The following is a 22,633-nucleotide window of genomic DNA, read 5'->3' on the forward strand; positions in this document are numbered from 1 at the left end:
ACTCAGTGTAATTGTCAATAAAGGCTTTTGATACTTATGAAATGCTTGTAATTATATTTCAGTATACCATAGAAACGTCTGACAAAAACACCTACACACCCTGAAGCAGCAGACCCTGTGAAAATGTAATATTTGTGTCATTCTCAAAACTTTTGGCCACAACTGTACATGTGATTACTTTGATAAGGAATGATAGCAGAATTTGAGTTTATATTACTTACATTGATTTTTTTATTCTAAAAAAACTATTTAAATGCCTAAAACACATGGTGATCCAGGTAAAGATGTAGTTTATATTTAGATAACAATACGGGCTATTAGTAGTGAAATGTTCCTTTCAATTGTCCTCTTTCATTATTAAGTAACATACTAAATATGAAAACATGATAGTTTCTCACATGGAGATGAACTCCGAGAGCCACACAATGTTTTAACAAGTCCTGAAAAGATGATCTAAATAGCTGATGAAGAATTGATGGAGCTCTGTCCTGCCTCTTCATCAGGACCAGTCCTTGCTGAGTAATGCAGTGCAGTGTCTGAATAGCTGCAGCCGTGAGGGTAAAGAGCTGGACCCCGACGTCTTCCAGAGGCTTGTGATAACTGCCCGCTCCATTGCTATCATGAGACCCAACAACCTGGTGCATTTCACAGAAACAAAATTAATGCACCATGACTCTGGTAAGAGGCTGTTCAACAGAGGAGACAAATTATCTGCACTCTAAGCATAAATATTTAATTTGATTCCACAAGTACTCAATCTGACTTTTCAATGTTTCTCTTTTTACTTCAGACACGACAGAAGATGGTCAAAAACATGTGGATGGTGAAAATAGTAATTTCATTGCGCAGCTGATGAATAACTTCTGGAAGCTCCACGCATTGAAACCAAAGAATGCCTTTCTTGCTCCTGCTTGTCTTCCTGGTCAGTGCAAACTTTACATTTGGCAAATACAATGAGACTTGTATCCTGTGTGAAAGTAATGTCAACACTGTAATCCTCGATTAAAACCTGAATGTGCTTTTCTTTGTCTAAGGCCTAACCCATGTAGAAGCAACAGTTAATGCCTTGGTCGACATCATCCATGCATATTGCACATGTGAGCTGGATTACATCAATGTTGCTTCCAAAATCTACATGCAAATGCTACTGTGCCCTGTAAGTATAGTACTTATTTCTTTTCATAATATTGTGGGTGCCCAAAAAATTATCACAATGATTCATGGCATCCTGATGTGCTGTCTATAGAATAATCCACAGATGGCTCAACAGATATGACGTTAGTGACCTCAATGAATTAAGCCTGACAGGGTTATGTGTTAAAGGAGCTTTGTTTCCACAAAATCTGGCATAATTTTCCCCAATATGGTCGGACCTGTTACACCAACAGTTACGAGGTAACTCTGTATTTGACCATTTTCAGGACACTGCAGTGAGCTTTGCTTGTAAGCAGGCTCTGATCAGAGTACTTCGACCAAGAAACAAGCGGCGCCACGTCACCCTGCCCTCTCCCCCACGCTCCAATACCCCTATGGGTAAGTCTGTCCCAGTGTTCTGGGAGGTATGAAATGGTTTATTTGGTGTTTGCAGTTTGTCCCAGCAGTAATTTCAGACATTCTTTTGATCTTTGTTTTTTATAACCCGAGTTCTGAAACAGTTTTTAACAATGTTTGAGGACCTATGAATGAGCTATGTTTAACAAGACCTTTTGGTTCACGTCCCTTGTTAGGTGACAAGGATGATGATGACGATGATGATGCAGATGATAAAATCCAGTCATCAGTGCTAACTGGAGGAGAAGAGGGTCGGCAGGAGAGTCAGGAGCAGAATGAAGTGGACCACGGCGACTTTGAGATGGTGGTGAGGCAATGTCGAGCAATAAAGTTTGTGGACTTTATCCAGCAATGCATTTGCATTAAATGCGTTGTGTTGAAGTCGATGCACATAAATAATTGTAAAATAAAATAAAATATATATTATTCACTCAAAATAGCTCCTTAATCCAATATAATCCATATCTGTGTAATTCTCAGTTTCAAATGAGTTGCATGTTGACCAATGGATGTATATAACATCATTTTTATTCTTTCTGTTATTGTAATAGTCGGAGTCCATGGTTCTGGAAACGGCAGAGAATGTAAACAATGGAAATCCGTCTCCACTGGAGGCTTTGCTGGCTGGAGCTGAAGGTTTCCCACCGATGCTGGACATCCCTCCTGATGCAGATGATGAAACAATGGTAGAACTCGCCATCGCTCTGAGTCTCCAGCAGGACCAACAAGGTCAGTAACCAGATATTTCAAAATAGAGTAAACTTTTAAACGAGCTTCCTTATTTACACGTTTTCAGGTTGTTTTATTCTAAAAATCCAACACACTAATTTATGAAGTCCTTTTTTTGTTTACTTTGTCTAATTATTACAATTTATAATATTTTTTGCATTTGAATTTGTGCATCTCAATATTTTCAGGAAGCAGCAGCAGTGCACTTGGCCTTCAGAGCCTTGGCCTCTCTGGCCAGGCCCCAAGCTCCTCTTCACTTGATGCTGGCACTCTTTCAGACACCACTGCATCAGGTAATTAAACCAACTTTGTAATAAGGATGCAGGAAGTCATTTGTTAAACTTGCGGAATTACAATTCCGAATTGAACCAACTTTGTGTATATACAACAGATTGTGTTCATAATTAATTTTCTTTTGTCAGTTATCTAAAATATCTTTAAGATAAGTGGTCAGGGTAAATGTGCCTCTAACAAGTTCATATTCGGATTTAAAAAAAAAAATAATACCCGACCACAGTTTTGTAATTTTTTTCTATTGTTGGTACACAAGTTGGAACTAAGCTCCTCCATCCTGGCCAGATGGCCGTGGTGTATTTGCTGTTACAGCTGTTGCTATGATTTCAGCCCCGGCGTCAGATGATGAGGGCAGCACAGCTGCTACTGATGGCTCCACTTTGCGCACCTCTCCAGCTGAGCATGGAGGCAGTGTGGGCTCAGAGAGTGGAGGCTCTGCTATCGACTCTGTGGCAGGGGAGCACAGTGGTGGGTGATTTCAATGCAGCCGACCAGTTTAACTGCAAAAGTAGCTGTACTTACCATAAGCTGGTCTTAAAAAATCTCTCTAAGCCTTTCTTACCTTTTCCCTGTAGTTCAGTTTTTGATTTGGTTAACCTCTATCGTCACTTTCTGTTATGTGGCACTTCTGATAGGGAAAGTACATCACGCGTTTCCACTTTCAAATAAACCCATAAAGCTTCTTTATTGTACATAGACAGTTTCACTGTGGCTCAGTCATGTTTTTGAATATATTTGAACAGTGTCAGGACGCAGCAGTGCGTATGGAGACACTACAGTGGAGGGCCACCCTGCTGGACCAGGCAGTGTGAGTTCCAGCACCGGAGCCATCAGTACCACCACGGCTCAGCAGGAAGGTGAAGGCTCAGAAGGAGAAGGGGAGACCGAAGGCGACATCCACACAAGTAACAGGTCAGGCACCTGAATAAGGAGTTGAGTTAGAGTAGAAAGAGTGGAGATTTGTTTATGAGCATTTGTCCTGTGGAGTGTAGTTTTCTCTAATACCAACAAGACCATAAAAGTAATGTTGCAATGAATTCCTTTTAATCAGTGTTGTAATGGTGATTAATATTTTCTCTATTGCTCATTTGTTTGTCATTAGGTTGCACATGGTCCGTCTCATGTTATTGGAGCGTTTGCTTCAGCACCTCTCTCAGCTGCACAATGTAGGAGGCGTCCAGGCAATTCCTTACATGCAAGTCATCCTTATGCTGACGTCTGACCTGGATGGTGAGGATGAAAAGGATAAGGGTGCCTTGGATGACCTGCTCGCACAGCTCATTGCCGAGCTCGGCATGCACAAGAAGGTACATTTTTCTCCATCTGTGGAGGTTCTGGCTCAAATTGTCACTTTTGTACTGAGCACCTGTTTGTTTCTCTGCAGGATGTTTCAAAAAAGAATGAACGCAGTTCCATCAATGAGGTTCACCTCGTCATCATGCGGCTTCTGAGCGTCTTCATGTCTCGAACTAAATCTGGATCCAAATCCTCATCTGAGGTACATTTTCTCCATTAGCTCAGTGGATTTGAACCCCAAAAAGTCAGAATGTAGAACAGAGTTGCATCAGGAGACTAACAGTTTTTTTTTAGAAAAAAGTTGCAACTCCTCAAACTTTATTCACACGTTACTTAAAGTTGATACGTGAATATTTGTAAATCACATTGTTAAAATTGTTCTTTTTGTGTAAAATGGTGTGGTTGAATACATAGATCTGATGTATGTTGACAGCTGCTTCCCTCCGTTCTCTCCTCTAGTCCTCCTCCCTGATTTCCAACGCCACAGCGACTGCTCTGCTCAGCCTGGGTGCCATTGACTACTGTCTTCATGTGCTCAAGTCTCTCCTGGAGTTCTGGAAAAGCCAGCAGGGTGAAGAGGAGCCTGTGACCACCAGTCAGCTCCTCCGCACACACACCGCCGCCTCGCCGCCCGACATGAGCCCTTTCTTCCTACGTCAATATGTGAAGGTGCCACTTTTATCCTTTAAGGTTTTGTTTGTTTGTTTTTTTAGTTTGAATTGGTGAACTCACAATGTTCTTCCTGTCATCAGGGACATGCTGCTGATGTGTTTGAAGCCTACTCTCAGCTTTTGACTGAAATGGTGCTGCGGCTGCCCTATCAAATAAAGAAGATTGCCGACACCAACCCACGAATTCCACCTCCTGTATTTGATCACTCGTGGTTCTACTTTCTGTCTGAGGTAAGTTGCATTAGTCGTCGTTTTCATCATTCCTCTGTGAGTCTTTGCAGAAACAAGAAATGCAATTTTATGTTGGTTTTTTTTCTCTCCTCAGTATCTGATGATCCAACAGACACCGTTCGTCAGGAGGCAGGTCAGGAAGCTGTTGCTGTTCATCTGCGGATCAAAAGAAAAATATCGTCAACTGAGAGATCTCCACACTCTCGATTCGCATGTGCGCAGTATCAAAAAGCTTCTCGAGGAGCAAGGCATCTTCCTCAGAGCTGGTGTGGTCACTGCCACATCTGGCTCAGCGCTGCAGTATGACACACTCATCAATCTGGTGAGTGTCCTTTTCGCAGTCAATCAAACTATTGTCACGTCATACAAAACTCCATATTAGATTTAAAATGTTTTACTCAAAACTTGTATGTTCTTGATTATTATAGTCTTAATTATGCACTTTTGCCATTTATATACATTTTCTATGTTTTTGATAATCTGCTTGTGTACAAAAGACTGAATATTGTTTAATATTTGTTGCAGATGGAACATCTGAAAGCTTGTGCTGAGATTGCCACACAGCGGACAATCAACTGGCAGAAATTCTGCATGAAGGATGATTGTAAGTGCCGTCGCTTCAATTTCTGCCAGAAAAACCCTCACAAATCTTTAATGTCAATATCAAGTGTTTTTACTGATTTCTCTTTGTCTTCTCTGCTTTCCAGCCGTGTTGTATTTCCTGCTCCAAGTCAGCTTCCTGGTGGACGAAGGTGTTTCTCCGGTTCTTCTGCAACTTCTCTCCTGTGCGTTGTGTGGTAGCAAGTTGCTGGCCAGCTCTTCCTCCTCCTCTTCTTCAGCGTTCTCTGGAGGTGGTTCTAGTAGCACAGGACAGACCGGAACCTCTCAGTCCTCTCAGAGCAAGTCCTCTAGTAAAAAGAGCAAGAAAGAAGACAAAGAGAAAGACAAAGATGGTGAGATGACAAACTAAAAAGAAAAAAGATTTAGATAAAGAATTTTCTAATAACCTTGAACAAGTTGGTTTTTTTTTTTGTTGTTTTTTTTCAATCTATAAGATTTAGTGACTTGAATGTTGGTTTGACTATTCCCAGGGGATGGAGTTGGCAGCCAGGAGGATCAGCTGTGTATGGCTCTGGTCAGTCAGCTCAACAAGTTTGCAGACAAAGAGACACTCATCCAGTTCTTACGCTGCTTCTTACTCGAGTCAAACTCATCTGCTGTGCGCTGGCAAGCCCACGGCCTGGCACTACATATCTACAGGTACTGTTATCTTTAACATAAGCAATTCAGTTAGTCCCAACACAGCCGCACGTGTTGGATTGTAAAAGTTTTTTGCTTCTAGCCAAAATGCTATTATTTGTATAAACAAATGCTGGATTCAATTTTGTACCCACACGCACGCACAAATGGATAAATTATTTGAAACGGCATCTGATGTGTGAATTTCTTCACAGGAACTCCAGTAAATCTCAGCAGGAGCTGCTGCTTGAACTGACTTGGGCCATATGGCCAGAGCTTCCTGCATATGGCCGCAAAGCTGCTCAGTTTGTCGACCTCCTTGGATACTTCTCACTTAAAACCCCTCAAACAGAGAAGAAGGTTAGATTCAAGCTCTTCCTGTTGTTTTATGGTTATCAAAGGACTTTAGGCTATTTGAAAGTAATAGAATAATTTAATTAAATGACATTTACATCACCCATGCATGACACAGACGTCATATTGAGGAAACAAACAACAGTTTTATCTTTATTTCTTCCAGTTGAAGGAGTACTCACAGAAAGCAGTGGAAATCCTGAGAGCACAGAATCACATCCTGACAAATCACCCCAACTCCAACATCTACAAGTATGACTTCACTATTTGTTTTTTTGCCTCATGAAATATTGACTGTTTAACTAAAATGTCTTGTTTTACTCCACAGCACTCTCTCTGGATTAGTGGAGTTTGATGGCTTCTTTCTGGAGAGTGATCCCTGCTTGGTGTGCAACAATCCAGAGGTTCCCTTTTCGGTAAGTGAAGTTAAAGAATTTTCCCTTTTATGAGTTCACACGTTTATATATTTATGACTTTCACATTGACTTACATTTCAGTTAATTAAGTGAGCACAAGGCAAAATGGTGAACAAGTCTCAAAAAGGCGTGGCTATGCTGTGAGAGCTGATACTTAAACATTGTCTATTTTTATATTGAAACATTGTCTGTTTTCTGTTCCACAGAATATAAAACTGTCATCCATCAAAGTGGACACCCGCTACACCACCACACAGCAAGTCGTAAAGCTCATTGGCAGCCACACCATCAGCAAGGTCACAGTGAAAATCGGTGACCTCAAACGTACCAAAATGGTCCGCACCATCAATCTGTACTACAACAACAGGACTGTCCAGGCAATCGTTGAGCTGAAGAATAAGTATGTTTTAATACGGATAAGTTCTTTCAGTTATCTTTGTTTTTAGTAACTTGCTCAGATTAAGTGACCTCTTGATGTTCTGGTTTGTTAAATCTACTTAATTGCTGTTTTCAGGCCTGCACGTTGGCACAAAGCCAAAAAAGTTCAGCTCACCCCTGGACAAACAGAGGTGAAGATCGACCTCCCCTTACCCATCGTCGCTTCCAACCTGATGATTGAGTTTTCTGACTTCTACGAGAACTACCAGGCCTCCACAGAAACCCTGCAGTGTCCACGCTGCAGTGCCTCTGTGCCTGCCAACCCCGGGGTGTGTGGCAACTGCGGTGAGAACGTCTATCAGTGCCATAAATGCAGGTAAGCAACACATCTACTCTCAAGTTCTGAGTGAATGAGATGCCTTAAAATTGATTGTGCATTAATTATGCGATTGTTTCTGTTTAGGTCCATCAACTATGATGAAAAAGACCCTTTCCTGTGCAATGCCTGTGGTTTCTGCAAGTATGCCCGATTTGACTTCATGCTGTATGCTAAACCGTGCTGTGCTGTGGATCCCATTGAGAATGAGGAAGACCGGAAGAAGGTAGGAAGCAACTTGTAGAGCAATTAAAGAAAAACACCTTGCGCTCATTGTTAAGCCAATTCAAGTTTTGTCAAAATTTTCTTACACACTTCTGTTTTATTCTGGTAGGCTGTAACCAACATCAACACCCTGTTGGACAAAGCCGACCGGGTCTACCACCAGCTGATGGGCCACCGGCCCCAGCTGGAGAGCCTGCTGTCTAAAGTCAACGAGGCAGCACCGGAGAAGCCTCAGGTCAGTCACAAGTGGTCTGGTCACAGCTATTTAAAGTCTAAAGAGATGCATGTATGACTAATGTTAAGTAACCTTGTACCCTCAGCTTGATAGAAATGTATCACCTGTGCATTTTCGACTGTTTCATCTAATGATACCATACTTTCAGGATGACACTGGAGCAGGTGCAGGACTTGGTGCCTCGTCAGCCAATGTGAACCGATACATTCAGCAGCTGGCTCAAGAGTACAGTGGAGACTGCAAGACATCTTTTGATGAACTCTCCAAGATAATACAGGTTATTGAGCAAAAAAACTTTTTTTTATAGCAACCAGGTGTATTTTCCTTTCTGCTCACGTTTTGTTTTATTTCTTTCACTTTGTGTACAGAAAGTACTTGCATCTCGAAAAGAGCTGTTGGAGTATGATCTTCAGCAAAGAGAAGCAGCCACCAAGTCATCCCGGAGCAGCAGCAGCCACCAGCCCACCTTCACAGCCAGTCAGTACCGCGCTCTGTCTGTGCTGGGCTGTGGCCACACCTCTTCCACCAAGTGTTATGGCTGTGCCTCAGCTGTCACAGGTCACTGCATCACACTGCTGCGTGCACTGGCCACCAATTCCGCCCTCAGGCAGATCCTGGTTCTCCAGGGTCTTATTCGTGAGTTGTTTGAGTACAACCTGCGGAGAGGTACAGCAGCCATGAGGGAGGAGGTGCGCCAGTTGGTCTGTCTCCTCACCAGGTTTGTTCCTCCAACACATCGCCGATATTTCAGAACATTGTTTTATTGATGGATACTTTTATTAGTGACTATAAATTGGCAAGCAGCGATAACAGACCACAGTGCTTTACCTAAGCATTAATGCCAAGCTGTTTAGTGTTTTGCATTCTCACGTCTGTGTATAAACTGCGTTTTGAATTGTAGTTAAACATTCCTTCTGTTTCGTTTGGTGTTTTCTTGCTTCAGAGATCATCCAGAAGCCACACAGCAGATGAATGACCTCATCATTGCCAAGGTGTCCTCTGCCCTCAAAGGTCACTGGGCTAACCCTGACTTGGTATGTTGCCTCATATAAATGAATTACAGATTGTAAATTTTTTTGGTCAAAGCATCACCGGATTAGAGGGCATCCTGATATGTTTTCTGTACGCATCTTTTCCCCTTCAGGTGAGTAATTTGCAGTATGAGATGCTGCTGCTGACAGATTCCATTTCAAAGGAAGGAGGATGCTGGGAGTTACGATTGCGCTGTGGTAAGCATAATTCCTCAAGTTAATATGATAAATTTAAAAGCTCATGAAATCTGAGTTCTTAAGTTCTTTTGTTGAAACTAATGTGATCTGTAATACTGGTTTAGGGAAAAGGTTCTCTGATTGCCTTTTAGATCTGTGTCCAAGTAATTGTGTATTTTTTCTACTTGTAGCTCTGAGCCTGTTCCTGATGTCAGTAAACATTAAGACACCTGTCGTGGTGGAGAACATCACTCTCATGTGCCTGAGAATCCTACAAAAGCTGATTAAGCCCCCTGCTCCCACGAGCAAGAAGAACAAGGTAAATACTGCTGTACCTCTTTTATTGGACAGTTTTGTGTCGTGTTCTTCAGCCTTAAGACAGTTTGATGTAGAAAGAAAGCAATGTTGAGTGTTGTTAAATATTTGATTACACAGACTTTTGGACCAGAGATTATGTTACAGGAACACAGGTTGAAAATTGGTTTCCTAAAGAAATGAATGCATTTTACTGTTTAAATGTAATACTGCAAGTTATTTATCATGCATTATTTCTGTTCTTGAAATCATTGACGATAGACTTAACGGGTTATGTCTTCTTGGTGTGCAGGAATCCTTATCAAGCTATGCACTGGCTGTTCAACATATGGCTTGTTGCAAAAAAAAAAAAAAAAAAAATGCATTCATAGAAAAGCTCCCATAATCGTCTACTATTGTTTCAAGTAGTGAAATGTTTTTTCAGAGTTCTTCACCGAGCTGTAACCCAACAGGATTATCTCCTCCCTTGATGAACAACAGACACATTACTTAGAAGTCATGGAAATTATTAGTTCTGTTAATCTCAATTCATAGTGGATATTAAAACATTCGTGAACTTTGTATGGAGGTTATGTCCACATAAATACTTATTTTAATGTAATGAGTGTGAGTGGTAGTAATTTGGCCTTTTGTTTTTGTTAACAGCATCTAGTTTACTATGAGCCGCTCTTAATCTTTTCTCTCAAAACATGGTTTTTAAATTTGTGTGTTGTGTTTGTCAGTTAACACTTGGTTGTCTCACCTTTCCTAACATGACCACTCATTTGTTTTGACTTTCGTTCCCAGGATGCTGCCATTGAGTCCCTCACTACAGTCAGGCCCTACAGTAATGAAATCCATGCCCAGGCCCAACTCTGGCTCAAGAAGGATCCTAAAGCGTCTTATGAAGCCTGGAAGAAGTGTCTCCCAGCAAGATGTACGTAATGACCACACGTTTTGTACGTCAGTAGCAAACAAAGGGGCAAGTTGCACTCATCATACCTATTTGACTACAGGCCAGGAGACGGTATCAAAACCTCAGAGTAAAGCTGAGCTGCGGAAGCAGTATCTGCTAGAGAAGTATGTGTGGAAGTGGAAGCAGTTCATGAGGTCCAGAAAAGGCGAAGGCCTGTTCCCCCGCCTGCTCAAACTGAGCCACAACAACTGGCTGCGACAGGTAAATAAAAAATAGTGTGGAGGTACTGATGGAGTCATCTTGATGAGAGCACAATATTCTGAGAATGCATTAGTTTTCATCTTCCTTAAATCATGTTATATCTGTTTGTTGCAGGTTCTCTTCACTCCTGCCACCCAGGCTGCGAGACAGGCTGCTTGCACCATCGTGGAGGCCCTCACCACCATCCCGAGCCGTAAACAACAGGTGCTGGACCTTCTCACCAGGTAGGTGTCTCAAATAGTACAATTTGCATATCTACCAAATATCACATCCTGTGGGTTTTTTTGGTACTTTCATTTAACCATATTCCTGTAAGATTTCATTGCTGAAATTAGTACGGCAAAAAGCTTGGCTAATTAACTGACAGAAGCAATATTTTAGCAACAACAGGATAATGCTGAATGTGCTGCTGTCAAAGTGTACAATCGAAAACCCCTGTGTCCCTGTTAGTTACCTGGATGAGTTGAGTGTGGCTGGAGAGTGTGCAGTGGAGTACCTGGGCCTGTACCAGAAGCTCATCAAGCCGACACATTGGAAGGTTTACCTGGCTGCCCGTGGAGTCCTGCCCTACATCGGCAACCTCATCACCAAGGTATTGTTTTCACATTGTACAAATATTTCAAGTATAATACATTTATCGCGATTTTATCTAATTATTTTCAGAAACACTTGGTAAATGTATGTAGTATAATTTTTGAAATGTTGGTTACTTATACTAATACCAATGATGATAGGACACTTGCTCACTTGTCTGTATCACCAATAAAACTGATTTTTTTTTTTTACCCCTCTTGTTTCAGGAAATAGCCAATTTGCTGGCTCTGGAGGAGGCCACATTGAGCACAGATTTGCAGCAGGGGTATGCCCTCAAGAGCTTGACTGGTATGTTGTCCTTCCGACTGTCATAACTCCAAAATGTCAGAAACTCGGGGGGGGGGGGGGGGGGGGGGGGGGGATTTTTTTTTTCATCACAAGTTGATTTGTGGTTGTTTTGTAAATGTCATCTCTGTGCAGTTGATTGATTGGTGTCTTTTCAGGATTGCTGTCTTCTTTCGTGGAGGTGGAATCCATTAAGCGGCACTTCAAGAGTCGGTTGGTCGGCACGGTGCTCAATGGTTACCTCTGCCTGAGAAAGCTGGTGGTGCAGCGCACCAAGCTCATCGATGAAACTCAAGACATGCTCCTTGAAATGCTGGAAGACATGACCACGGGTCTGTTCTCTCTCACATTCAACGGACTGTAAATTCAACCATAGTCTTCCTGTTCTTGATAACCTTTTTGAGTGAACTTTTACAACAAATGTATGTAAAATATAGAATTTATGCTAAGTGTGAAATATGTGAATTTTGTATTGGTTACAGGTACTGAGTCTGAGACCAAGGCCTTCATGGCAGTTTGCATAGAGACGGCGAAGCGCTACAACCTGGATGACTACAGGACCCCCGTGTTCATCTTCGAGAGGCTGTGCAGCATCATTTATCCCGTGAGTTGGTTTTTTATCACTAATTGCTCAGTCAAGATCTGGGAATGATATTATTTATTTTTGCTGCTTTTACGTGTTAAACTTGGCTTACATTAATGCAAAACAAATGCTTTTGGCTGAAAAATGAAAATAAGTTTTTCTTTGGCTCAACCTTCATCGTTTGTTGCATTGTTTGTTTGTAGGAGGAGAATGAAGTGACAGAGTTCTTCGTGACCTTGGAGAAGGATCCCCAACAGGAAGACTTCCTGCAGGGCCGCATGCCAGGAAACCCTTACAGCAGCAACGAGCCTGGCATTGGTCCACTCATGAGGGACATCAAGAACAAGATCTGCCAGGACTGCGACCTAGTGGCGCTCCTGGAGGACGACAGCGGCATGGAGGTAACTGCTTCTCTTGTGTTTGTGTCACTGTCAATAAATCCTCTTCGTTTGTTGGGAAATGTTTACTTTCACATTTCAACATTTACTTGACGCCTCTTCTGTTTATTTATTTCTCAGCTTCTGGTCAACAACAAAATCATTAGTCTGGATCTGTCTGTGGCCGAGGTCTACAAGAAGGTGTGGTGCCCCACAAATGAGGTGAGTCCCACAAGTTTATCAGTCTGTTACTGCTTTAAGACACTTAAAATGGTGCAGGTTGTCACAAAGTATTTAGAGTATCTCAAAGCAGTGCAATAACAGAGCTTGATGTCTTTCATCTCTCCAAGGGTGAGCCAATGAGAATCATCTATCGAATGAGAGGTCTGCTTGGTGATGCCACTGAGGAGTTCATAGAGTCACTAGACTCAACCACAGGTTTGGCCACATCTTCATTTCCTCTGTTTGTAACTGTCATAATTTAAAGGTTAAACTCTGCTAATCAACATGTTTAAATTGAGTCAATTTCTATGTGTTATAATCTTTGTGTTCTTTGTCATCTCACGTTCCTGTATGCAGTAGATGAATATGCATGTTTTCCTCAACTGATCCAAATGTACTTAATCTCGCTTGACTACAGATGAGGAGGAAGACGATGAGGAAGTGTACAAGATGGCGGGAGTCATGGCTCAGTGTGGAGGGCTGGATTGTATGCTCAACCGTTTGTCTGGGATCAAAGATTTCAAACAAGGAAGACATCTGCTCACGGTAAGCTGTGACATTTATCAAAACACTTTGTCACTGAGAGCTTGTTTTTTTTATTCTCTTCTTAAAACATGAACTTTTGTCCAACGCGATTCCAAATTCACTTGATATATAGATTTGATTGCATTCCATCAAAAAACACTTGCATCTAATGTATAAATTGATCACATTTGTGACCACTGGCCTTGTTTCTCTCTCAGGTTTTGCTGAAGTTGTTCAGTTACTGTGTGAAGGTGAAGATCAACAGGCAGCAGCTTGTCAAACCAGAGATGAACACCTTGAATGTCATGCTGGGAACTCTTAACCTAGTGAGTGATTTCACATAGACAAGGTTGACTCTCTCGTAAACAAGGCTTTGATGAAACATCTAGCAATTAGAGTTTCAGACGACTCTGCAGTAAATTTCTTTCTCTTTCAGGCCTTGGTGGCAGAGCAGGAGAGTAAGGACAGTGGTGGTGCTTCCATAGCAGAGCAAGTTCTCAGCATAATGGAGATCATCCTGGATGAAGCCAACGCTGAGATTTCAGAAGACAAGGTAAGAACTGAAAACAGATTCCACCATTGAATTTAAAAAAGAAGGCAGTGTATGTTCCCGACTCGAAGTTTCGCTTTTTGTTTTTGAACTGCCTGGAAGAAGCAACTCATTCCATCAGAGTGGCAAAGAGTAGTAGCAGTCTTCATCCCGGAGGAAGTGAACTCCAGAGACACCAGCCAATTCAGAAACATCGCCCTGCTGAAAGTCGAAGGAAAGATCCTCTTCTCCGTAATGGTCCGAAGCATGACCACCTATCAGCTTGAAAATGGCTACATCGACAACAACTGCCAGAAAGCGGGGGTCCCAGGTTTCCCAGGGTGCATAGAGCACGCTGCAATGATGTGGGACCAGATCCAAAAGGCCAAGCGGGAGAAGACAGATCTACATGTCATCTGGTTTGACCTCGCCAATGCCTACGGATCAGTTCCACACCAGCTGATCAACTATGCCATGGAGTTTTTCTACATGCCTCCCTGCATACAGAACATGATCACAGCCTACTTCAGTGACTTGCAGATGTGCCTTGCCCTCCAAGACTTTACCAATGGGTGGCAGCAACTACAAATAGGAATTGCTATGGGTTGCTCCATTTCCCCAATCTTGTTCGTGGCAGCCTTTGAGATCATTCTCATTAGAGCAAGACAAATGGTTGGAGGGATCAAACTACCATCTGGGCAGAGACTATCACTACTCAGGAGCTATATGGACGATGTTGCCAGCCTCCTTCAGACAGCACCATGTACATCACGACTGTTTAAAAGACTGGACGAGCTGATGGATTGGACAAGAATGAAGATCATGCACCCCAGATCACACAGCCTGTCTCACTCAGAAAGGGAATCAGGGACGATTCCACCACCTTAGTTGTCGGGGGAGAGGAAATTCCCCTGCTGTCAGAACAACCAGGGAAGCAGTACACCGCTGACTTGTCTGACAAGCAGATGGGGAGGGCTGTCACAAAGCAGCTAACAGATGGCCTGTCCAACCTCGACAAAGGCAACTCCCCGGGAAGTACAAAGTCTGGTGTGACCAGTTCACTTTCTACAGGAGGGTGTTGTGGCCGCTGAAAGTATGAGATCTCCCCATCCACCGCAAGCAAGATGGACAAAAAAAGCCAACTGAAACCATCCGAAAGTGGTTGGGGCTGCCACGATGTCTCTCAGAAACAGGACTCATTGGGAAGAACAAGCTCCAACTGCCCCTGCAGTCCATAAGGCAGGGATATATGCAGGACAGGTCCAGGCTGGTCCTTGAGCTGAGAGAATCCACTGATAAGTCGGTAAAGGATGCCAACATCAAAGTCTCTACAGGCCGAAAGTGGAACGCTCAAGTAGAAGTCCAACGTGCCGTTGACAGACTCCAGCATCAGGAGATCGTTGGCAAAGTCCAGCTAGGAAGAGCAGGACTAGGATGGGGAGAGACCCCCCCGCTTCTGGCCCAAAGCCAGCCACAAGAAAAGGAAAGAGATGGTTGTGGCTGAGGTGACAAAAATGGAGGAAGAGCGCCACAAGATCGCGGCTGTGTCACAGGGCCGTCAAGGAGGCTGGACAACTTGGGACGGGGTTACCAACCGAAACCTCACTTGGTTAGACCTGTGGAAGATTCTACAGGCAAGACTCAGCTTCCCCATCCGCTCTACCTACGACACACTCCCCTGCCCTTTCAACCTCCACCAGTGGTTTGGAAATGAGGAATGCTGTCACCTTTACAATGCCCAGAATGCAAGCCCCCAGCACATCCGGTCAGGCTGCATAATTGCGCTCTCTCAGGGGCGCTACAGGTAGCACCACAACCAAGTTCTGAGGTAGCTAGCCGAGGTGCCGACAAGATAACAATAAGTCACCACCGGCAGCTAACCACAACTTTGTCACAGAAGGTGGGGAACAAAGCTACTTCAGGCCAAGAGAAAGACTAAGACCTTTTTCCCCTGACCTGGAGTGGGACATGAGGGTTAACCTTGGCAGACAACTTCAGTTCCCCACGGAGATCACCACCACATCCCTCCGTCGTGACATTGTCGTTTGGTCGACCAACGCAAGGCTGGCATACCTCATCGAGCTCACGATCTCACAGGAGGAAGGGATTGAGGCTGCCTTCGAATGAAAGAAGGCCAAGTACGCAGAGCTGGCTGTCGAGAGGCTGGCTGGAACACTACCAGGTGGGATGTCGAGGCTTTGTGGGGCCGTCAATCATTCGCCTTTTGAGGGACACAGGAGTGAATGGAGGAATGCCGAGAAAGGACTGGCTGAGGAGGCGGAAAAAGACAGCTTTTGGCTCTGGCTGAGGAGGAAAGACCAACTAACCCCAACATCTGCTGCAGGGGTAACATCCATTAGCTGCAGGGAGTGACAGGGAGACGTCCCTGTCACTCCCTGCCTCCAGGAGACGTTCCAGGAATAAAGGGGCAAAACGTTGTGGAATGGTGGTTCCTGGCTGATGACCCTGCAGCTGACAGGCAGAGATACCCAGCAGGAAATTACACCTACCTGTATGTTTACTGGCTGGTCTTGTTGGATTTAAATATACCAGCTGGGACCACTAGATGTCACTCTATGACAACAAAATGCTGCTATAGATCGACCAAAAAAGAAACCTTTATTAGAACCTGAAAAGCAACCTGCTGTTGTGCTGGATTTGAGTGGTTGTTGTTTTTCTGTCCTGCAGGGGAACCTTCTGCTGACTGGAGACAAAGATCAGCTGGTCATGTTGTTGGACCAGATCAACACTCCGTTTGTTCGCTCCAACCCCAGCGTGCTGCAGGGTCTGCTCCGCATCATCCCCTACCTGTCCTTTGGTGAACTGGAGAAAATGAGGATTTTGGTGGAGCGCTTTAAACCGTGTTGCAGTTTTGACAAGTGAGTATCTCACAGCTTGACTTTACAATTAACCGCACATGAAACTTTTAATGTGACCACATTTAGATCTTCACTTTAAACTGCAGGCATTATGAAACAAAACATACATGTTGCAGCAAATGTGCAGTTGTCAGTCAAATTTGATTTTGTTTTTGTCTTCTAAGGTACGACGAGGAGCACAGTGCAGATGACAAAGTGTTTTTGGACTGCTTCTGTAAGATCGCAGCTGGAATCAAAAACAACAGCAATGGCCACCAGCTCAAAGATCTCATCCTCCAAAAAGGAATCACGCAAAATGCACTGGACTACATGAAGAAACATATCCCCAATGCCAAAAAGTGAGTCCCCCACAGCTTCTTGATGACGTTCCTGAAATGTTGTGTTGTTTTTCAAGCTGTCTAATAACACATTGTTGTTTTTGTGAACTCTTGTCAGTCTGGATGCAGATGTCTGGAAAAAGTTCCTCTCCAGGCCGGCTCTGCCCTTCATTCTCAGACTGCTTCGTGGTTTGGCCACGCAGCATCCGCCCACACAGGTACAACACCCTGAGCGGAGTTTTGAGATCCTTCGTATTACCCACATAGTTCAAATAAAATGAATGAATCTGCTTAACATGACCACGTGTGTTTGTCTCATCTGTGCAGGTGCTAATAGGTACAGATTCAATAACCAACTTGCACAAGCTGGAGCAGGTATCCAGTGATGAAGGCATCGGGACTCTGGCAGAGAACCTTCTGGAGGCTCTGAGGGAGCACAGCGACGTCAACCTGAAGATCGAAGCCGCTCGCAGGGAGACCAGAGCAGAGAAGAAGCGCATGGCGATGGCCATGAGGCAGAAGGCTCTGGGAACTCTGGGCATGACGGTAGGCTTGTCTCCTCAACTTTGCTCTTTTTAACTTTGCCATTTGAATGAGTGCAAACCAGCCTGTGTGATTCCACCACTTCTCCATTAGTGACTTTAATGTGTTTTCCTTTTAGACCAATGAGAAAGGGCAGGTGGTGACAAAGACTTCGCTGTTGAAGCAGATGGAGGAGCTGATAGAGGAGCCCGGCTTGACCTGCTGCATCTGTAGAGAAGGTTACAAGTTTCAGGTACCACAAGGCCATCATATATTAACAATACAGTCAGGAAATGAACTAATTATTAGTTTGACCTAAGTGAGCAGCTATAATCTTATATGTGCACAAACTATCATCTGATGTTGCAGGAAGTGAAGGACTGGTTGGTCCTCAGAGACCCCGACCACTAAAAAAGTTCCTCTAGTATTAAGTATTGATGGTTTTTTGATAATCTAATTTACCATGTGTCTTCTGTCTCGCTACCAGCCAACCAAAGTCCTGGGTATTTACACTTTCACAAAGCGCGTTTCCTTGGAGGACTTTGAAAACAAGCCTCGCAAGCAGCAGGGCTACAGCACTGTGTCGCACTTTAACATAGTCCACTACGACTGCCATCTGGCAGCTGTCAGGTACCAGTCAACACCTCCACCCACGTTTTCGTCCAGGTCAGTGGTTTCTTGATTCTCACTGGAGCGTTTTGCTCTCAGGCTGGCTCGTGGGCGAGAGGAATGGGACAGTGCTGCTCTTCAGAACGCCAACACCAAGTGCAATGGACTGCTTCCTGTGTGGGGGCCGCATGTGCCAGAATCAGCCTTCGCCACGTGTTTAGCAAGGTATAAGCATTCGTCGCCACTCACAGAAAGCACACGTTCTTTTTCCAGGAGTCACAGAAGTAATCGTGCCCGTCTGTGTTTCTGTCCGCCCCTCAGGCACAACACATATCTTCAGGAGTGCACAGGCCAGCGGGAGCCCACGTACCAACTCAATATCCACGACACCAAACTGCTGTTCCTCCGCTTCGCTACCGAACAGTCGTTCAGCGTGGATACGGGAGGCGGAGGCCGTGAGAGCAACATCCACCTCATTCCTTACATCATCCACACTGTGCTCTACGTCCTCAACACGTACGTACAGGTCATCAAACGCGGTGCTGCAGCCGTACAGCAGCGGGCTGCTGTGGTGTTGTAGGTTGTTGTAGGTGTTTGGTTTTGTTGGTCCACCTTCCACTCAACTTAATAACTTGTGATTGCAGAACAAGGGCTACATCCCGAGAGGAGAAGAATCTGCAGAGTTTCCAGGAGCAGCCCTCTGAAAAATGGGTAGAGAGTTCGTACGACGTTGAAGGGCCGCACTATTTCACCATCTTGGCCATGCACATCCTGCCCCCCGAGCGGTGGAGGACTTCACGTCTGCACTTCCTCCGGAGGCTGCTGGCCACCACACACACTCGCAAGGTCTCGGCAGGCTCCACAAACAAGTGAGATGCTTTACTTCTTCTTCTGGTCAAACCGAGACCGAGTTAAGTCTTCCTGATTAGTTTGCGACTCGATGTTGCTGACAGAAACTCATGTCATTTCTCTCCTTTATTTTCAGACTCACAGATAAAGCACCAAAGGAATATGCAGTGTATCGCTCACCTCTTCTCTTCTGGGGCCTGGTGGATCTTGTCTATGACATGTTTAGGGTAAATATGATGTTATTGAGAAGTGTTGTGTATGTTGCTGCACCATGACAGTGGTATTCCGCCGTTTTATATGGCTCTAACCCAGAATATTGCTGGTTATGTAATATTTCAAAGACCGTCCGACTCTGAGAGCATGAGAGAACTGAGCTTGCGTTTCATTTTGGCCCCACAGAAAGTCCCCACCAGCACCACGGAGGGCGGCTGGTCCTTCTCTTTGGCAGAATATGTCCGTCACAACGACATGCCCATCTACGAGGCCTCAGAGCGCGTGCTCAGGGCTTTCCAGGATGAACTCATGCCTGCTGAGTCGCTGTCAGAGTTCTTTGATGTTGTAGGTCAGTATATCCCCCCACCCACACACACACTCACACTCACACACTCACTCACACACACTCACTCACTCACACACACACACACACACACACACACACACACACACACACACACACACACACACACACACACACACACACACACACACACACAAAGATATTAAACAGCAGATTCTTCCCTCGGTTGTTGATGTTTGCCATGTTTCTCTTCCAGGTCTCCTCTCTGAAATCCCAGACCCGGACCTTTTCCTGCAGGACTTGTTGAACTCTTTGCCCTGATGGCCAACCTCAGACCACCCCCACCCAACAAAATCACAGCCCCGCAAATAAGGCTGGGACAGCAACCAACCCAATGAAAGTTACTCTTTTTACACACTGATTGATGCGCACACACACACAAACACGAGTCCACACAGAGTACACGCCATGCTTCCTACCCAACCTCCACCCCCATGTGACATCTTCAAATTAACCTTAAGCAGAAACTATGTGTAATCTAAACAGATCATCCACTCTAGGCAGCATCTCTGTAACGTTTCACACCGCCGCGTTGTTGAAGGTTGTGGAGGACGCGCTGAAACAGAATTCACGCTCTGCTCCTCGAACTCGCGACGCTTTGGCCGGTCGGTCCGGGACGATTCAAACGGAGACAGTCTGTGTATTTTCTGGCGTCTTAAAAACCTTCACGTCGTCCACGTTAAAACGATGCCTGCTCGGTGGGAGGAACTCGTGAATTCTGTTTGCTGTGTGATATATTTGGCTTTAAACCGCTGCGCCTCCTGTCGGGTGCAATGTTGAGATAACGGAAATGTTTTGGGATTTGACCCACCATGTGTTACAAGTGGCATTTTACTTAATCCCTTTTTTTTCTCCCTTTTTTGTTGTTTGTTTGCTTTAAGTTTGTTTTTTCTTGTTTTGATCAGGGTTTTTTTTAATGCCAGATTTCAGTGTCACGTTTTCTTTTCTTTTTTTTCCAAGCTTTCGATGTTTGGTCTCAGCGTAGGTTGTAACTGGAATTTGAGTGACAGGCTGCAACTAAACATGATTTAGTGTGTATGGATTCTTTTTTTTTTCTTTTGACCTCTGAAGCCACGTGTAGGAAGGATTTGTTTTGTTTTCTTCCATAAAGCTCTGCCTTGGTGATGAAGTAAACTTTGAACTTGTGAAAGATTCCAACTGTTGCAGTGGAATATCGGACTTGTCTAAATTAATAATAAAACAGACCTACAATATATGCTTAAATATTTTTTTCTTTAATGGTTTTGTCTTTCAGTTTTTTCCTCCCTTTCTCAGCTGTTTTCTTAATTCTCGGGTCTTTCTGCTCTCTAACTCGGACTTCGGCAGGCGAGTGCTGCAGAGTTTTATTTTCTCAGCCATGGATCTACTTAACATCACAGTAAAGAAAAAAAAAACAACAGTGTCCCTGTCCTCAGTGCTGAATGCATGGTGTGGGGTTCACCCAGCTTCTTGTTAATTCGCCTATTCCCGCTGCTACATTGTCTAACTGTTGCTGAATGTCTGCATTTGAACTTAGTCTATGATTAATAAAGCCGTAATAATTAAAAATCTGATTCAGGGTAACCTCTTCTGTTCCCGATTCATCTCTCTGTACTATCAACACTGGATTTTATACAGTGCAGAGTCGGCACGTGATCAAAACGTTTTTTCTCTGCATTAAAAAAAACAACTTCTATACTTGGTGAATGGAAGAAAAGTACAGGTTCATGAATGTAAACAAGAAGGCACTCTGAACGCCCTCCCATCTCTCCCAAGTTTTTAAAATTTCCCCGGACATTTTACTTAAACTTTATATGATATAAATGATGTATAATGTTGTTGCTTTATGTTAAATGAATTGAACTTGAATACACATCAAACTCTCTCCTTGGTATAATGGATGACAATCCAGATTAAATTAAACTGATGACGATGCATTGAGAAGAGAACTTGTCGGTTCCCACACCTCCAAACCAAAAAATCTAGAGGCAACTGAAATACACCACAGAAAAGAAAATGTCCTTTATATCTAAAAGCTTAACATATCTTTAAGGTAAAGGTCTGTTGTTTAACCTTCAGTGTGAATCTGATCCTTTCTAATTGTGAGGTTGACAACATTTGCTTTATCCACTGTTTGGTTGTTGCTCTATAGTTTGATTTCCATAACAATGCCTTGCGTGTTTTTGCACTAATTGGCCTTAGTAAATGTTCTCTTTTTTATTTTAAATATGAAGTATGTAACATTTAGTCTATTTTTACAACAACCAACCAGCCGATCAAATGTGATAATTTTTGTTCAAACTGATTTTCTCCTGTATCAGAATTACTTAACTGAAACTGAAAACTGAAAATCCATCAACAGGTTTGGTTGTCATACTCATATCTCGCCTCCAGAGGGCGCTGTCGCCATGTTGTGGTATGAAAATTTCCAGATCGGAGCTGAGAGCTCACTTACATCTTCTCTGAAGTGGGGGGACTGTTTCTGTTTTTCATGTCAACTCTTAAATATTCTGCTCCTCTGTATTCTTCTTCAAGACTTTTGCACAATCGGTTCGCAACATTTTGAAAGGACTATTACTTTTTTTTTTTTATCCTTCCACTGTAACTGAAGAGGCTCCGTTACATCAGTTTGAGGACGATGCTCTATTCATGACTGGATGACAAGGAGAAGCAGCAGAATGAGCTGAGGTGAGTGACCAACAAACCCGGAGCTCTGCAGAAGGTCATCCACCCCCATGAAGTAAATATTGATGTAATAACATTAATGTGAATATTCACTCATGTCACTTCCAGCAGACTGAGTTCATAACTGTTGAGGCGCTTCCAGCACCAGTAAACAGTAGAAATTAATCTTTCAATGAATTAAGTAAAAGAATGAAGGCTTAACCAAATAAAATCAGAAATGCATATTCACTAAATGAGTAAAACCATCAATGCAAAACTAATGTAGACTTGAATAAATAAAGGTGCAAATGCATTGATACATAAATAAGTAAAAATAGGTGAACTAGATCAGTGAATCGATTCAAACTCAACTCAAACGTTTTCTTTTACAGATTACTATGATACTATCCACCATTCATCAAATTGTACTAATTCATCCTTCATAGAA

At 43.5% G+C, this 22,633-nt stretch overlaps 1 protein-coding gene across 1 annotated transcript in view; it reads left to right on the forward strand.

Annotated features, from left to right (window-relative positions):
- ubr4 (ubiquitin protein ligase E3 component n-recognin 4) overlaps positions 1 to 20,758 on the forward strand; it is a 47,725-nt gene extending 26,967 nt beyond the window's left edge. The window contains exons 51-104 of the mRNA XM_080468643.1: positions 504 to 678; positions 791 to 922; positions 1,035 to 1,156; positions 1,422 to 1,533; positions 1,728 to 1,858; positions 2,103 to 2,280; positions 2,469 to 2,573; positions 2,905 to 3,042; positions 3,318 to 3,486; positions 3,677 to 3,881; positions 3,959 to 4,072; positions 4,330 to 4,539; positions 4,623 to 4,772; positions 4,867 to 5,094; positions 5,298 to 5,376; positions 5,480 to 5,725; positions 5,864 to 6,032; positions 6,227 to 6,371; positions 6,532 to 6,617; positions 6,694 to 6,781; positions 6,988 to 7,181; positions 7,296 to 7,535; positions 7,623 to 7,761; positions 7,870 to 7,995; positions 8,144 to 8,272; positions 8,364 to 8,713; positions 8,939 to 9,029; positions 9,140 to 9,224; positions 9,395 to 9,522; positions 10,305 to 10,434; positions 10,514 to 10,674; positions 10,789 to 10,898; positions 11,125 to 11,266; positions 11,475 to 11,556; positions 11,712 to 11,885; positions 12,036 to 12,157; positions 12,340 to 12,537; positions 12,655 to 12,735; positions 12,864 to 12,951; positions 13,154 to 13,281; positions 13,479 to 13,586; positions 13,697 to 13,813; positions 16,478 to 16,668; positions 16,833 to 17,006; positions 17,104 to 17,203; positions 17,313 to 17,531; positions 17,647 to 17,760; positions 17,995 to 18,137; positions 18,216 to 18,341; positions 18,438 to 18,632; positions 18,761 to 18,985; positions 19,102 to 19,192; positions 19,365 to 19,527; positions 19,739 to 20,758. Of these exons, the coding sequence (XP_080324769.1) occupies positions 504 to 678; positions 791 to 922; positions 1,035 to 1,156; positions 1,422 to 1,533; positions 1,728 to 1,858; positions 2,103 to 2,280; positions 2,469 to 2,573; positions 2,905 to 3,042; positions 3,318 to 3,486; positions 3,677 to 3,881; positions 3,959 to 4,072; positions 4,330 to 4,539; positions 4,623 to 4,772; positions 4,867 to 5,094; positions 5,298 to 5,376; positions 5,480 to 5,725; positions 5,864 to 6,032; positions 6,227 to 6,371; positions 6,532 to 6,617; positions 6,694 to 6,781; positions 6,988 to 7,181; positions 7,296 to 7,535; positions 7,623 to 7,761; positions 7,870 to 7,995; positions 8,144 to 8,272; positions 8,364 to 8,713; positions 8,939 to 9,029; positions 9,140 to 9,224; positions 9,395 to 9,522; positions 10,305 to 10,434; positions 10,514 to 10,674; positions 10,789 to 10,898; positions 11,125 to 11,266; positions 11,475 to 11,556; positions 11,712 to 11,885; positions 12,036 to 12,157; positions 12,340 to 12,537; positions 12,655 to 12,735; positions 12,864 to 12,951; positions 13,154 to 13,281; positions 13,479 to 13,586; positions 13,697 to 13,813; positions 16,478 to 16,668; positions 16,833 to 17,006; positions 17,104 to 17,203; positions 17,313 to 17,531; positions 17,647 to 17,760; positions 17,995 to 18,137; positions 18,216 to 18,341; positions 18,438 to 18,632; positions 18,761 to 18,985; positions 19,102 to 19,192; positions 19,365 to 19,527; positions 19,739 to 19,803 (7,911 nt within the window). The 3' untranslated portion in view covers positions 19,804 to 20,758. The remainder of the gene's footprint in view (positions 1 to 503; positions 679 to 790; positions 923 to 1,034; positions 1,157 to 1,421; positions 1,534 to 1,727; positions 1,859 to 2,102; positions 2,281 to 2,468; positions 2,574 to 2,904; positions 3,043 to 3,317; positions 3,487 to 3,676; positions 3,882 to 3,958; positions 4,073 to 4,329; positions 4,540 to 4,622; positions 4,773 to 4,866; positions 5,095 to 5,297; positions 5,377 to 5,479; positions 5,726 to 5,863; positions 6,033 to 6,226; positions 6,372 to 6,531; positions 6,618 to 6,693; positions 6,782 to 6,987; positions 7,182 to 7,295; positions 7,536 to 7,622; positions 7,762 to 7,869; positions 7,996 to 8,143; positions 8,273 to 8,363; positions 8,714 to 8,938; positions 9,030 to 9,139; positions 9,225 to 9,394; positions 9,523 to 10,304; positions 10,435 to 10,513; positions 10,675 to 10,788; positions 10,899 to 11,124; positions 11,267 to 11,474; positions 11,557 to 11,711; positions 11,886 to 12,035; positions 12,158 to 12,339; positions 12,538 to 12,654; positions 12,736 to 12,863; positions 12,952 to 13,153; positions 13,282 to 13,478; positions 13,587 to 13,696; positions 13,814 to 16,477; positions 16,669 to 16,832; positions 17,007 to 17,103; positions 17,204 to 17,312; positions 17,532 to 17,646; positions 17,761 to 17,994; positions 18,138 to 18,215; positions 18,342 to 18,437; positions 18,633 to 18,760; positions 18,986 to 19,101; positions 19,193 to 19,364; positions 19,528 to 19,738) is intronic.
- Positions 20,759 to 22,633: the final 1,875 nt, after the last annotated feature.

This window comes from Lipophrys pholis (genome assembly GCF_963383615.2).
Source record: "Lipophrys pholis genome assembly, chromosome: 8".
In the NCBI taxonomy this organism is placed as follows: Eukaryota; Metazoa; Chordata; class Actinopteri; order Blenniiformes; family Blenniidae; genus Lipophrys; species Lipophrys pholis.